Below are 15,891 nucleotides of genomic sequence, written 5' to 3' on the forward strand. Positions count from 1 at the left end.
AGGGGCTTTTTTCCTTAAAAAAACAAACTCTCCCATACTACTACAGATATTGAAAATTTGATTATATGGCAAAAAGAAATTCAAGAGCAGATCATTATTGGTATTTCAAAAAGCACCTGTTAATTTCTAAACTAATACAGATTATTTGGATTTGTTATGCTTAAAAATAGCCCTAGTCAGTCAAGTTTAGGCCTTAAGTGGCCTAAACCATCTCAATTACTTTCAATTAGTAGCATTTATGTATTTAGAGAGTCTGGGTAATCAGTCCAAATTTAGAGACTGTAAACTTGTAATTGGGATATTGCTCTGCTGAGGGGAAATGAACAGGTCCCTTTCCCTTGCACCAGTGCTGAGAAATCAGAAGGTGGAAGTCAAATACCGATTTTTGGGTGCTGAATTTAGCTTCACCCCTTGCTTCTGCTGCGTGTCTCTCAGTGACAGCCCAGTGACAGCTGTCCCTCTGGGGCACCCAGCTCCAGGGGCCACCCCAGGAGGATTAGAAGGGGTTTGCTCACTGTGGCTCAGGAGCCGAACCTGCTGTTCGGGGTGCCCTCCCTGTGCTGCTGGGTGGGGATTGTGTGTCTCAGCACTCTGGCTTGCAGAGGGCTTGGCTTGGCTTGGCCAGCAGCAGCTCCCGGAAGCCGCAGCCCCAGTGCTGGGGTGAGGAGCAGCCTTGTCCCTGCGGGAAACAGGAGTCACACATTTACCAAGTAAGTTAGCTGTTCCTGCTCGGTTTTCCCGCTGCCTCTGCGTGAGGCTTGTTTGTGTTCATGTTGTGGTTCCTTTCTTTTTGTTTGTTTTGTTTTGTTCTGTCCTCTTTCTCGCCCTTTTCTGGGAATTTTGTGGGCTGCGATAACACAAGCTGGCAGCTCCAGGGCTTTCTGGCGTGACTCCCCTGTCAGCAGGCTTGAGGCATTCCAGAGCAGTGTGTTGTTATTGAGCTTTTGAATTTATTTTAATATACTGGAAACAGCCTTTTCAGACACCACGTGATACAGCAGTTTGGAGAAGACAGGGACGAGGAAGAGCAAGCTTTAAAAGTCGTGTCTGAGTTGTTCTGTATTTTTATTTTTGTTTTGGGGCGGGGTTGGTATTTTTTCCTTGCTCACAGTCCACGCTGTTCTGGCTTCCAAGACGTGTGTGATTTTTTTTTTTTTTTTTTTTTTTTTTTTTTTTTGGCATACTAATACAGAGCCTGTATGCCTGTACAGAGTATTGCATAGTCAGGGTGTGGTGATCTGCAAGAGCAACTTCTTGTTGGAACTGTGCTCAGGTATCAGTGGTTTACTGCACTTAAAAATATATGATCTAAAAGACGCTAAAACAGCTGCGAAAAATTAGTACTTTTCAATAAATTATGTTGTTTTTGCAGTAGTGAAAATTAGGTGGGTAGGCATTTCTTAAGTTATGCCAGTGTTTTGTTATTGTTGGTAATATTGTCTCTCCTTTGAAGAAAGTAAAAGTAGTGTGTGAAATAGCCCAGAATTTTTAAACATTGCAGACACCTCTGCTGAGTTCTTGATTTTTTTGTTGTTGTTGTTAACGAGTTTCCTCAATGTTGTATTTTTTCGATTTATATAAAATAATTTATAATAGCTTCTTCTGCACTAGATGTTCCCTTTTCTAGACTAACATTTGTTACACTCAGCCTTTTATATAACACAGTGCTTTTTTGGTTTGGGGTTTTGGGGTTTTTTGGCATTTGGGGTTTTTTTGTTTCCTTTGAGTGGTTAGATACATAGGGTATGTAGAGCTTGCAGAAAACTCTCTTTCTGATCTTGGAGTTTCAGAAATGAGCTTCATGACCAGTTTTTCCTCCCGGCTCTGGTTGTAGAGCTTTGTACATGAGGGAGACACTCCCAGTTTGAATTCTGGACAAGGCTGTTCTGCTCTGGTGCCTCTTAGAGTACTGGGAGTGAGGGCAGAGGGGAAACCTCTATCTCCAGAAAGCAAAGGAACTGTTCATTGAGTTGGTCTCCAGCCTCTCCACTGTCACCAGTTCTACTCTTTGTTTCCCTGAGAGGAAGATGCTTGTGCTCATTAACACTTTGGGGCTTTGTCCAGAGTCTCTTCTGCCAAAAGGAGAACCTGGCAGGGACAGAGGGAGGGTGGTGGCCTTTAGCACCCTTTGGAAGCTCCTTTAGCTCCTTTGGGAGCTCCTTAAGGCTCAGAAACCCTGCTGATTTTATGGAAGAAGTCAGGTCTGTACCTGCCTTTACGTCATGCTCAGTGCAAGAGGTGGAACTGACTTGAAAATGAGCATTTTTGATCCCTAGGAGAGAAAACTGCTGTGAGGTTGGATAAAATGTCATCAAAGTGAAGGTTTCATATTTTTTTAATTGAACCATAGTACAGTTGTTTCTCCAGAGCATGCTGAAGGCCCTTCTGAAGTGATTTTGAATTAAAGCCAATGTTGAAAGAAGAGGTGCCCCAATATGCCTCTTTTTAAGTGGGAATAATAAAACAGTGCTGAAATTTTATAAAATGATTGAAGAACAAAGACCAATGACACACCACCACCACCACCCCAGGTAATGCAGCATTACCCTTAGATGATATTTTAACAGCCAAGTTCTATTAAGATTCCTTGAATTGGTGGTTTTTATTTATTCTCCTGTGTTCTCCATTCATTTTGGTAGCTGTGTGTGTCAGTCCATACAGCTATTCATGAATAATTTTTTTCTTTCCATTTTCTTTGCATTCTGGGGCTGAAAAACAATTTTCCTGTTCTGAGTACTGCTCTCACATTGGATATTGCCTGGCTTGATTGTGACAGTAGAAGTAGTTGAGTCATAACCTCAGAGACCTTTAGCCTCAGGATGAAGTTGTAACTTTATGTAACTTTAGTGTCTTTTCCAACCCTCCTTTAGAGAATACTGGTTCTGTTTGTGACTTCCTGGTTCTGTCTGTAGTTCCCTTTTGCATCTCAGCTCTGCAGAGCAGAGTGTTGCATGACACTGCAGACCAAATGACACAAATCCTAGCTGAGCTCAGCAGCACAGCGTGGCATGTGGCTGGCACCTAATCTCCTGTTTTCCTGCTGTTTGTTTGTCAGCCTGCAGTTTGCTGCTGCAGATAACTGTGGAATGTTCTGGTGTTTGAAACAGCATGGAGAAAATGGAAACAGTTGGCTGGAGAAGTTGCAGCCAAATGCTAAATGCTCACATGAGGCAAAACTGAAAAGAGGATTTTCGAGTTCAGGATTTTTGACCACAAAAACAGGGGAGCTCATCTGCAGTGACTAGCTCATACATTACTGTAATCCTCTCTTGTGCAGAATGGGAACCTGAGAAGAGGCTTGACAGGACTGGGGCACTGCTTCTAATATCTGAATATGACTGAATGAAAGTGAAATTTCAGGGTGTGCCAGCTTGTAGAATTTATTGTCATAGAAACAGGAAGTTTCCAGGAGGAGGTAATTGAAGAGTGTGTTTTAAGGAGAAATAAGAATGGAGAGTTTAAAACTGATTGTTGATTAATTTAAAAGAAACAAGGATTGTACAACCTGAAGTTGTCTGTTTGCAGACACACAGAATGTGAAGGCAGCAGATGAAGTCTGTTACTCTGCTTGGAATATACTGACTTTGTTTCCAGTTCACTTCCAATATCATGGAAGGACATTAACTAGAAATTGCCTTTGTATGTAGTAAAGCCTTTAAAGCAATAAACCAAACTGAATACTAAGGAGTCTAAGTGATTCCCCATGGCCACAAATTGAACCGTGAGTATGTAAAGTTCTTGCTGTATAGTTACTGTGCATGACCTGTGATCAACTAGCAAATTCTTTCCTTCTGCTTCCAAAATAAGCAAACAGGCATGGTGCTTCTTGCCATCTGCTGTGGGATACTTACAAATTTTTTGACAGTTCCTGACTTCCTGCATATAATTGAGCATAAACTGAAGTGTTGGAAGTTAAAGGAAGAGTCAAATAGTACAAAAATTATTTCAAGTGAAATGTCATTCACTGGCCTCAATCGTGTTTTTTTCCAGCATAAAGTTGTTTCAGTCTTAACGGTTGCTGAAATAAAGAAAAACATGCCAGTATTAAGCCTTGGGCCTGAATTAGGTTGCTGCAATCCTGACATCTTAAAAGACATCCCACCTAAAGGTGGTTTGGCAGTTTCTAGAAGCTGTGAAGCCTTGTTTTACACTGTGGTAAATAAAATACTGATCTTACTGATTTGCTTGATAACATTTTGTTCAGTGTAAACAAATTCAAATGCAAGCAGATTGTCTCTAAAAACACTGCTTAAAAACTTGTTGCATTAAATTTGAGTAGTGTGGTTAACCAGCTTTAGCTGATGATGAAATTCTGCAGTGAAGTATTGAAGGATTTTGTCTCTGTGCCAAAATGGGAGAAAATTTATTCTAGTATTCAAAATAGAAGGAACCAGTGAATCTGTGTAATGGAAGTTGTTTGGCTCAATGTTTCATGACCATCAATAAATTTAGCAGCACCTGAGGCTGTAAAAGTCTTTACAAGATAATGAGCACCTCAGTGTCCTGGTTCAAACTAGTTCCTTAAAAAAACTGTCGTGTTTTTGTTTCGTGAGGAAATGACTGTATTTCCTCTGTGTCTTTTACCATCTCTAAATGGTGGTTGATCTTGCTTCTGGGTATAGATTAATAATAATTGTTGCAAATACTTGTTCTGCGTGGTGAGAGAATGGCAGAATAATGAAATTTTAGGGTTATTCTTTTCCACAATAGTAGCTACAGAAATTTGAACTATAATGATAGTAATAGATTGTCAATATTTTTCAGTTATATTCACAGCAGCTGAGTTTATGAGAGCTAAAAAACCAAGGAAACATCTCTAGAGACATGGTTTCTACTTTTTTTTTGCTTCAAAGATAGGTATTTTAAACAAGGTATATTGATGAATTGAACTACAGTCACATGAATTTGAAAACCAGCTAAAATAACAACTTTGGAAAAGAGTTTTAGATTGAGTTAGAATACAGCTACATAAAGTAACTAGAACTGTCGAACTGTCCTCCAAGGATTTTTTTTTTTCCCCCACTTGCCCGCAGTGGCTGGCAGGGGCAGGAGGCTTTTTTTGTCACATGCAGGTTGGTGGGTTTCAAAGATGACAGTGAGCTTTAGAAATGAAAGGGGCCTTACACACAGGCAAAGTCAGCCATCAGAAATTGCAGCATAAATCATTTGGAAATGGTTGTCATCACTTCTACTAAGAAATCCATCACAACAGGACAGCACAACTACAACAGTGTCTGAATGATACACAGGTACTAACTAGAAACCTGCATCCTGCCCTTCCATTTCATTGGGTTCTTAATATTAAGCCTCCACAAAATTAACTGAGAGCTTGAAATCTTGAGAAGAATATTGTTTTCCTGGTTTTTGTAGGTGTTTTTATATTTTTCTTAAAAAACTGATGCTTTTCTTAGAAATATAATAGCAGAACTGCATATAAGAGCAGCAGTTGCAAAATAGTAGGATATTTCCAAATTTACTTGGGATGGAAAATAACACAGCAGCACTCAAAGTTGTAATTTTTAAACTCAGCTATTATAGATACTGTAACAATAAAAGATATATAAAGAGTTAATGCTTAATCCTTTTTGCCATTTTAAGTCACTTGTCTGAGATGTAGGGTAGCTTTCAATACACACGTTTATAGATTTTTGTATTTATCTGTACGTGTGCACACACACACCCTTGATGCTATCCCTGTCCCACCTTCTGTCTCCTGTGTGTGTGTCCAGGGATGAGAGGGGCTGCACAGCCCTTGCCACACAACATCAAAGCAAGTGAGAGGTTTAACCTCTTAACAGCTCAAGTGGTATTTCACACTTCAGCGAAATAACCCATTATTTTACACAATGGTTCTCTGAAGAGCTTTTGCTGCCCACATCTTACAAGTGCCATTAATTAAAGCTCAGTATCAGGGCCATTCATGGAAAGAAGCAGCCACTCTAGTCAGGTAGATTAGGTTTTCCCTTGCATTACACACCCCGTGAATTAGTAATTGTGAAATCATAGATGTTGTGAGCTCTAAGCCTGAGAAGCAGTCCCAGCTCAGTCATACCGAAGGAGAACTTGGGTGGCTCTTCAGTCCTCTGTTCTAGTCTGAATTCAGCTAGATCACTCTAAAAATGTTTATGCAAGCTCCCTCAAAGGCTGCTAGAGCAGGGGGTGCCTGATTTGTCCAGGTAGCCTTTGCCTCAGAGTGACTCTACTGTCCAGAAAGAAGATCTTTGAGCACAGACCTGAAGGATTCTTTAATAAAGACTAAGTCACTTTCTTTTTTGTTTCCTATTTCCTTGGGGCTCTGACCACAGTACAAAGCGTCAGGTGCTGACTGGTCTTTTCCTGCCTCTAAGTACCTCATACATACTTTCTCTTTTCTTTTTTTCCACCCTAAACCTGTCCTGATATCATTCAGTGTTCATCTCTGCTGCAGTGTGATGGTGAAAATTGTGCTAGCACTTGACCTAAAGGAGCTCAAGCCAAAGAAGTTGGAAGTTATATTTTGCATTTATATTTACGTTGTCACAGCAACAGATTACTTTTCCCCAGATTCCTTTTCCCTTGTTTGTTTTTGTAGGAGAATCTCAGTCTGTTACACTATGGCCTTTGCATGCTTTTGTCAGTATTGCTGCCTGTCTAGAGGAATTGGGTGTTGTTTTGGGTTTTTGTGTTGCTGCCTTCAACCTACCACCAGTGTCAGAGATCAGGAGCTCTGTTTTATTTAGCTGACTGAAAGCAAGATTGTAACACAATGTTACAGACCAATTTCCCCATTTTATTCAAGAAAATGTCACCTAAAGCTAAAGTGAAAAGTTGCAGTGACAGTGTGTCCTCTTCCCGAGTTTGTTGCTTTATTCTCGTTGATTCTTATTTATCCTCTTGTTGTCATTTCAACATTTCTGTATGGGTTGCTTGGTAAATGTTTACAGCATCTCTTTGGGTTTTGAAGGTCTGCAGCTGGTGAATTGTGCCCCTTTCTGAGGTTGGGAAATGCCTTTCCTCAGCCTGATGAATCTTCCTCATGAATTTCCAGAATTTTTCATTTTATTTGACATTAGCTCTCTCTCCACTTGGGGTAGTTTCAATGATTTTTAGTTCTATGAAATGGAGAGCAGTTATGGATTTTTTTTGCCTATTGTTTCATTTTTCCAGAGGGCATCTGCATCTAGTCCTCTGAGCTGTTCAATTATTTTATTTTGATGTTGTCACCATTATTTTCTTCTTCTCCTGTATTATCATTATTTTCTTTTCCTTCTTCTCCTTATTTTTCATGCAGATTTCTGTGATACTCATAGTGAGACCAGATAACCAATTTTTGAGTGTTTTATTTTGCTAACTCACTGCTTGGCTTCTGTGAGAGTTCTCTTTCAACTGTAGCATAAATACTGCCTTGCTAACATTACAAATGAGTTTCTAAGCATATTCTTTTTCTTAATTCTATCAAATTAGATCCCAGATATCTTCATCAGCCCTCCCTGTAAAGCCATCCTCTAACTCAGGAGTGCCTGAGATCCTTCGGTCAGCTCCTGTGCTAAGAGTGATCCTCACACTGCAGGTCACCCAGCAGCTCTGCTGGCAGGGTGGGGTAATTAACAGGGATCAGTCTTTGCTTAATTAGTGCTGTCCTGTAACAACATCCTCCCTGTAAGTCAAGTCTCTGCTGTGGTGATCTCAGGAGTCTTAGGCAGGGAGCAGCTCCTGGTGGGCTATCAGTGCTCCTGGTTGCCGTGCTGTGGATTTGCCTCCCAGTTCACACAAGAGCTGTGTGTTAGCCATCCCCAAGGCTGGGATCCCTCCTGCACCTCACTCATAGGGCACCAGGGTTGGCACAGCGCCCTCCAGAATCCACACTTGGTTTCAGGCAGGACTCATGGGGGTGGAGCTGCCGGAAAAGGGGAACCAGCACTGATTGTGCTGCTTCTTCCCTACTGGTCTGCCCTCCAAAGATCCCTGACAGCCCAGAGGACACCCCACTCTCCATTTGCAGCATCTCCTGACTTTATCTGCCCCAGCCTCCTGTTCTGGTTAAACCCTTGCTGTCTGACACCCCAGTCTTCCTGCAGGGGAGTGTTCAGGCTGACCATGCTGGGGTGCCAGCTGGGTGTGCCTCAGCCACACGGCAGCTCTGCATCAGGAGGTTTCTGTTGCCAAGTTGCCAGGCAGCACTTTAGTATTTACCTCCACGCCTGACACACGTCCCTGCATTGCTTCACGCCTTCTGCAGTCCCTCTGTGGTGCTGTGTCAGAAACATCTGGGCACAGCTGGTGGCAGAGCAGAGTCCTGGGGTCGGGAGCACCAGAGCAACGTGCGGTAAGAGGTTGGTCCCGGAGCCAGGCTGGTGGTGACAAGGGGGTACAGTGGTGACCACACCAGCCAGAGGGGTTGGAGCTCAGCAGCCTCTTGGCATTGTCAGTCTAGCTGCCAATCCTGCTGGCTGAAGGGCTGGGAGAGCAAGGACCCAGCCTCTTCCTTGGAGTGGTTCTTTTTGGAGAGAGAGTGGAAAATTGTGGCCTTTTATTGTGGAACTTGAGCAGGAAGTGGGGGAAGTGAAGCAAGTAACTCTGTGGTGATCCCTCTGCTCTTCCCACCTGTTCTGCTTTTCTCCTCTGGCTCCTCAGGGCTTTATTTTCCTCAGTTAACCCTGGATGTCCCCAAGGAGGATGGCTTGTTGTTCTCCACAGTCACTGGTCAGCAGCTGGGCACTGAGCTCTCTTCGGTTTTCAAACTGCTCCTTCTTCCTCCATGAGTACTCACGTTCTTCACCTTTTTGCTTCTGCTGGTCACTGCCCTCCAGCTGGACAGGGCAGGAAGAAGCAGCTGGGTTTTGGGGAGGTTTTCACTCATTCATGCCAGTTGGGATGGTGATACTATGCTGGGACATGTGAAAAAAGAATTTTTCAGTGCATTTTAAGACAGTGGCTTGGTAGGAGTTTTCTGAGGGATGGAAGTGAGAAGGGCTCAGATAAAAGTTTTTTTTAATTAAACAGACAGGGACTATGGTGACTAATATGAAGGTGTAGAACAGATACCTACTTGTTAGTCATGCAGAAGGAATTCAGATTCATTTCTTGCAGAAGAAAGAAAAGGAGACAAAAAACTGTTAAAGAGCAAATAAAAAAAAATATGTTGCCAGCAGATTACGTGATGGTGGTAGTGGAAATGTGTTAAAAGGTTATTAAAAACTTTTGTTCTCAGCCCTAATATAGGAAGCTCTGTACATTCCTATGTGTGTCTCCAACATGCAAAAGCTCCTATCTATTAAGCAGTCAATCTGTAGGTATATGGAAGCAGATATTTATTACTTGTTTACTTTTCTGCAGTGTGACAACTGCAGATTCTCTATAATATATATTTAGGACAATCAAACCTCTCTCTGAGGTGTGTGAGACACCAACTAAGCTAGTGAGGAGACCATACTGTGATCATCATAGTGTGCATTTTAAATTCTTTAAAGCTTTTCTCTTATTGCTGAGAAATGCTTGTGCTGCAAGAAGTTAGGGAAATTAATAATTTTTTCCATGTGGAAGTAAGACAGCACTCTAGGGTTTAGAGTAGTAAAATGGCTTCTGTTCATTCAGACTGCTTGTGTGTGTTTTCATACTTCAAGTAGAACAGTGAACAGAGACAATGTAAAAATGGAAGAGAAGAGGAATAAAAAAGATAAATTGTGCTGTAAATTTAAGTGACATATGAATGTGTTTATGTGACAGATGTGGCAAATCACAGAATCATAGTATGTCTTTGAATGTATGCAAAAATACAAAATACACCTTTAAGCAGAGGATCATGAAGCAAGAATAGAGGAGTATTACTTCTTTATAAATTATTGATGAGACAACTGGAATGTTCTGGGCTTTGTAATTTGATGAAGCCGCAACAGAAACAAAGCATTGTGTTTTTGGATTGACATCCCTGAAGCCAGGAGAAAATACAATGAATGTTCTTTGTGGAGTTCCAAAATAGTCAGATGGTATATAGGAACACTTTGGTGGGACACGTGTTGCTTACATATTAACTACTCCTTTTTATCTCAACATATTTGAGTTTGATACTTTAGTATTAAATATTTTCTGTAACAAACCAGTAAATCCAAAGGGCATATTTAAAAAAAAAATAAAATAAAATAAAATAAAAAGAAGTGTGGATGGGTCCTGCAAAGTAAGTATATGTGCTTCAGTGTGAGAATGAGATTTGAGTATAACTTGGTACTTGATGGAAAATTTTCTGTCAGTACATGTCAGAGGAGAAAAAAATAATGTTTAAAGAAGGTCTGTGGGCGTCATCAAACTATCAAAATTCTACATGTATGTACTGTAGAAATACAGTCCAGGCAAAAGATCTGAAATAATAACTCTAATTTTCAGAAATTATTTATTCTTAACTTTCATCTGGATAACAAATTAATTCAGACTCTTCATGCTTGCTTGATTCAAGTAACTATTACAAAAGTAAAGGCTGGTTTTGTTTTTTTTCTCTTAGAAACAGTCTCCTTCTGCTGATGCATCAAAACCACAAATTATGAAGCCATCTGAAACTAGGGTAAGAATTCCAGAAGAAAACCATGCTTTTATGGCACATGTATGAAGCCATGGAATTTCCTTTTTAACACTTTGATACTGAGTAACTTTACCCTCATGTTTTATCTGTAGCTTAGTTTCCTCTGGGAAAAAAAAAATCTAAAAAAGTGCTATTCGAAGCAACTGGAGGTTTTTACAATAGCAATAAAAAGAAAATTAATTGTTTAATTTTAGCTCTGTCACATTTTTTGACAATGTGTATAGCTCTCCCAGTGTAACTGCGGGGTTATTTACCTGGTGATGATTTTTCACATACTCAACAAACCCAGGATGATCTTCAGCTCTCTCTGTATGTACAATTGCATCTTCTCGTTAATCTCCTGTGTTTCTCTGTGTGACAGCTCCCCTGCCTTTCCCCTTCACGCTTGTTCTGTCTTGTTTTATGACTGGGGCTTCCTCAGTGTCAGGGCTGTGTCATCAGTCCTGTCCATTGCTTATTAGGAGAGAGTCATCATCCTCACGTTGCCTAACAGGAGTTATGTGTGTTGTTTAAACAAATGATTAATGGTTCTCCCTCCACCTCTTCCATTTTCCACTACTATAATAGCAAAACCAACAAAAGCTGGTTGCCAGACCAGGCCAGCAGGGACTTGTATGGTGGTAAAGGCTGGGGCTGCCTGCACCTTATGTAAATGCCAGTGAAGGGGTGCATGGAGGGGTGAGGGTGGGAGAGGTTCCTATAGGTGCTCTGGTGCAGGCAGAGCCAGCTGTGCGGGTTAATGGCACTGCTGGAGGCCCATCTAAGCAGCTTTTGAGCACCTACAGCATCTGGCACAGTCAGAGCTGAGGTCTGGTCACCTTCACGGTGATTTTTTTTTCCATTTATCAAATGGGAAGTTTCTTTGCAACAACCTTTTCCTGTTGTCTCTGTTCTGGCCTGCATCTCCATGTCTGCATTTGAAACTTAGCCATTACATTCCACTCAGCCTTTTAAAACCCTTTTCCTCCATGCACACGTACATCTAAGAGCTGAATTAAACAAATTTTCCATTTGTGCACCATCATCATTACTCACAAATGAAGGCATCTGCCAGCCTCTGGTTTCTCCTCCCTGTTGTGTTTGTGGGCAAACTCATTTGGGTCATGTTCATTAATGCTGTGGTTCTCCATATGGTCTTACCCAGACACCTATGGTCTTTCCCTACTTGAAATTTAAAACAACTCTCAGAAGAATGTGTAAATGAGCCAAAAATAGAGTAGCAGAGGCATGCTTCAGCACTGTAAGACTGGTAAACACAAATCCCTTTGAAACAGTGGCCTGCATTTGCATGTGTAACATAATTAATGTTTTCTTTTAATGTCTGTTGCATTATTAATGTCTTTCTTCAGCTGGATTAAACCAGTCATTTGCATTTTTGGCAGTAGACTTCTTTGAAAAGAAGTAAGGTTGCTGAGTCACTTTAATTTCTATTACTACATTTCTTGCAAATTAACAGATCTTTCCCAATTGCCTGCTGTAACCACGTCTCATTTGTCCTTCCTGAAGTCTCTCTAGTGTGCCACTGCTCTTTATACATGCTCTGGACTCCTCCTTAAACCTTCAATTCTCTGTGTGTCTCCTTTATCTCTAATGGACCCTCAGCACTGTGCCTCTCTGAGAAAGCCCTGAGTTCACTGTGGCAGAGAAAAGAATGTGGAATTTCTTGTTCTGTAGGCAAAGCCTGGAGTTAGGTGGAGAGTTTGGAGGACCAGGGTGTAGAGCCAGCACCCTGTGGATTTTGCAGGATTGGGAGAAACAGGGTGCTGCTGCTGCCACTGTCATAAACACATCCCCTTCATCTGTCTTCCTTCTGCACATGTTTGTGCAACTGCCACTGTGAACCAGGGAACCTGTGAAAAAATGTTATTTTTCATTTCCAGACCATTTTTCACTCAGTTTAAAACACATCCTATTGGATCCTGGCACAGTGCAGGTGGAAGCAGGGAGTTGAAGGAGAAGAGGAACATCCTTTTTGCCATAGGAATTCAGTGCAGGCCATCAGCTGATGCCATGGTTTCAGTCTGTGGCTCCTCACAGCTGACTCTGTTTGAAGGATGGTTGAACAATTCCTCTGAATGGATAGCCTTGTACTAAAATTGTTGGTTTGATTGCTTGTTTTTTTGTTTGATTTTTTTTTTAATAGATTTGAATTTTGTAATTGCTAAAAGTGTATTTACATAGATGTGTCTCTGTGTGTGAGCAGATGTTTAGAATCACGTGTTTTATTGTGGCCTCAGCATGCTTTTGTGTGCAAGTCTTGAATCAAATCCTTGCCCATATGGGTCCATTTATTCTTCAGCATCACCAAACATAAATTTATAGTATGGGTAATTCTGCATATTTTAAATATTAGAAAAGGATAGTGAATGATGCGTACCTCACACAGTAGGTGCATAAAGTATTCAGTAAAATAATATTTACAGTATAAAAAAGAAGACTTGCAGTTGTTCATAACTGGTTTGGCAGGTTGAGAATTTGTATTCAATGTTCTGTACAGGTGTTGTTGGGTGTGGGCAGAAGTGCAAGTACATATATTTTATGGTCCTGCAAAACTAAGATGTGTTCAGTCTTCTTTTGAAAGGCAGATGAGACCCTCTGACAGCAGGGTACTTAGAATTCTGAGCAGGCAGGGGTCCCAGAGCAAGAAAAGTCAAAATGTATTTTTTGTACATCATCTTTGCACTTCTGTTACGTTTTTTGCACCTTGCTGCTGAAGGACACCTCAGGTCTGATTGACTCTTTGCTATAGATTTAACAGAAACATACCCAACCTTAATTTATTGTAAAAATTAGGAAAATTTTGGATTATCCTTTCATTACAGGATTATTTAGTGTACAGGTATGAAAATGGATGTGTGTCTTTGAGTTAACAGTAGTCATGTGATAAGGACACAAAAGTGGGAGCATATAAAGCATGACTGAACCTGAGAGTTCAATCAGCTTTTAGGCATGAAGACAAAATACAAAGCAGAGAATCTGGGGAGACAGTGGGAGTCTGCAACCTTAAGTGATGATTTTTTTTTTTTCGTATTTATTTTTAATATATTTTTTCTCACTTTGAGAATTTTTGCTCCTCCCTCTCCATCAGTATTTCCCCACTTGTGTGTGGAGGTGTGTTTGTGAAAGCTCCAAGACTTCTGCCAGGATTATGCCCAGGCATCTGCTTTTAATGTGTGCTCAGGATTTCCCAGCCAAGTGTCTGCAGTTCAGTGTGAGGGTGTGAGTACTTGCGTAATAAAATGTAAACAAACTTAGCAAATTTCTCTGTGTGGTCAGCCAGAAAACGGAAGCTGGATGATTCTGAATGGTAATTAATGTTTGGCAGATGAAAGGCTTTTTTTGTTTTGCTCATAGTGCAGCTGAAGTAGCAAGAAAAAATAGGAAGAAAAATATGGTGAGGAGGCTGGGTTTCTTTCTTCTTAACAGACATAACAATTCTTTAATTTTTCAGTTTTGGTTCTTACTTTTGTGATTTATTGCTTACTGTACTTTGACTGAATGAATCACAGGAATTGATTTTGTGGCATGGCTGCAGAAGCTTTTCAGGTGTACACCCTGGAAGTGCAGTCATGCAATACTATCCTAGCCAGGTTGTCCAGCTCTGTTGTAAAATAAGAGCATTACAAGGTTACAGAGGAGACGAAAAGTAGAGAATTTCTGCTGTGTGTAGTGTAAGGATATTGAGTAGTCATATCCCACTCTGTATATGTGCTGTTGAATTGAATGTCTTCTCCATCAGGACTATATGTATTTTTATAATTACTTACATTACAATTATAATTATTTTATTGATGAATTGGTGAAAAATAATTTGTTAAATGATGTTTGAGGCTATTTTAGAAATTTCTAGTGGCAATTTGGGTTTGGTATCAAACTGGTTACTACATTTTTAGCATCTTTCCCTCTCAATCTGCCATGTGAGAAATGAGTGTGTCTGTGTGTGGATGTTTGCACACATTTGAGTGCTCTTAAATCACTGGCAGCCTCTGTTAGGAGAGTTGTGAACTGCAAGATTAGTGTGTAGTAATTAGACAGCATGTATGCTGACAAGTGTGAACTTGCCTGATACTCTGCTTTACATAATCTGATCCTCTGCAAATAACCATGCATATTAATCTCTGTATAAATTTTGTTTATATTTCAGTCCACACCGACAACCAAAGCAGGATCTGAAAAAAACACCCAGTCAGACAAGGTGAATATCTACTTTTCACCTTTGCAGAGTTGTTGCACTTTGGTCTTTTACTAACTTTGACAAAAGATGCTGAACTGTTGGCTCATTCTGTGTCACATGAAACTGGTGTGTGACCAGTGATATACCTGGGCAAAAATTTCAGGAGAGCCCAAGAAATGTCGTGTTAACCACATTTAGAACTGTATTGTGCTTGTTTGGACAAGCATGGATCATATTCCATAGCATTCAGTGGTGGAAATGGTAAATTATCTAATTTTTTTCTTTTATGACAGCCAACAGACTCTCAAAATAAACAGCTGTCTGAAGAGAAGCAAAAGGAACCCAGTGATGTAAGTTGTGTAATTTCTACCTCTCTATCTCTCTTTGAATTTTTAAATGAGTATTTTACTTCCATCTTTTGCTTAAAAAAATAGTTTGAAAAAACAAAAAGCCAGCCCTCCATAATTACTGATAATAGTTTATTTCTCCATAGGGAAAAAACCAAACCACACCTACTGTGACAACAGCTTCTAAACCAAATAACACAGGAAAAGTAACTACAACTCAGGCTGACCAGCCGCCACCAGCAACTTCCACAGAGACGGCAAAGGTATTGTAGAAGGAACAACCAGTTTTTATTATTTAAGCAAATTTTCGTTATTTTATTGAAGGGATGCTAGGAATCCACATCAAGATGGATTCTTTAGCTGAATATTGCAAGTGAGACTTCTGGGCCCCCAAAAATCACAGCACAGATAAGCTGTTGGCTAAGCAAATGACATTAAGAATGTCAGTTTTAGGCCTTTTCCTGTGTGTTTGGGGCTCTTCTGTTTTTCTCTCAGTTTTTTTTTAAGTTCCTTGTAGCTACACAGCTGCCATTGTTTCTTTGTCAGGCTCTTCCCTTGCCCTCTAACTGCAGCATTGGCTTCAAATGTAGCAGGTCAGCCCAGAATGCAAGGCTCTGAAAAAAAACTGAAGTGAGGAAAGTTGGGGAAAAATGCTGGGGAGGGGTTATTTCCATAGGGCAAATGGAGAAAAAATGTGAAGGAAAAGCATGTGGTGGCATCAGCATGTGGATGTTTTGGTTTGCTGGTGTGTGCGTCTGGTGGCAAGGCCAGGGTAACACGAAGGGCTCCTGCAGCTCTGCTACAACACACTTATTTTT

At 40.6% G+C, this 15,891-nt stretch overlaps 1 protein-coding gene across 5 annotated transcripts in view; it reads left to right on the plus strand.

The window, feature by feature from the left end:
* Nucleotides 1-15,891, plus strand: part of CAST (calpastatin) — a 50,874-nt gene that overhangs the window by 16,778 nt on the left and 18,205 nt on the right. For all 5 annotated transcript variants that reach the window (XM_083883694.1, XM_083883697.1, XM_083883698.1 and 2 more), the window contains exons 4-7: nt 10,475-10,534; nt 14,697-14,747; nt 15,020-15,076; nt 15,220-15,336. In XM_083883694.1, the coding sequence (XP_083739820.1) occupies nt 10,475-10,534; nt 14,697-14,747; nt 15,020-15,076; nt 15,220-15,336 (285 nt within the window). The remainder of the gene's footprint in view (nt 1-10,474; nt 10,535-14,696; nt 14,748-15,019; nt 15,077-15,219; nt 15,337-15,891) is intronic.

The sequence above is a fragment of the Zosterops lateralis genome (assembly GCF_965231275.1).
Source record: "Zosterops lateralis genome assembly, chromosome: Z".
In the NCBI taxonomy this organism is placed as follows: Eukaryota; Metazoa; Chordata; class Aves; order Passeriformes; family Zosteropidae; genus Zosterops; species Zosterops lateralis.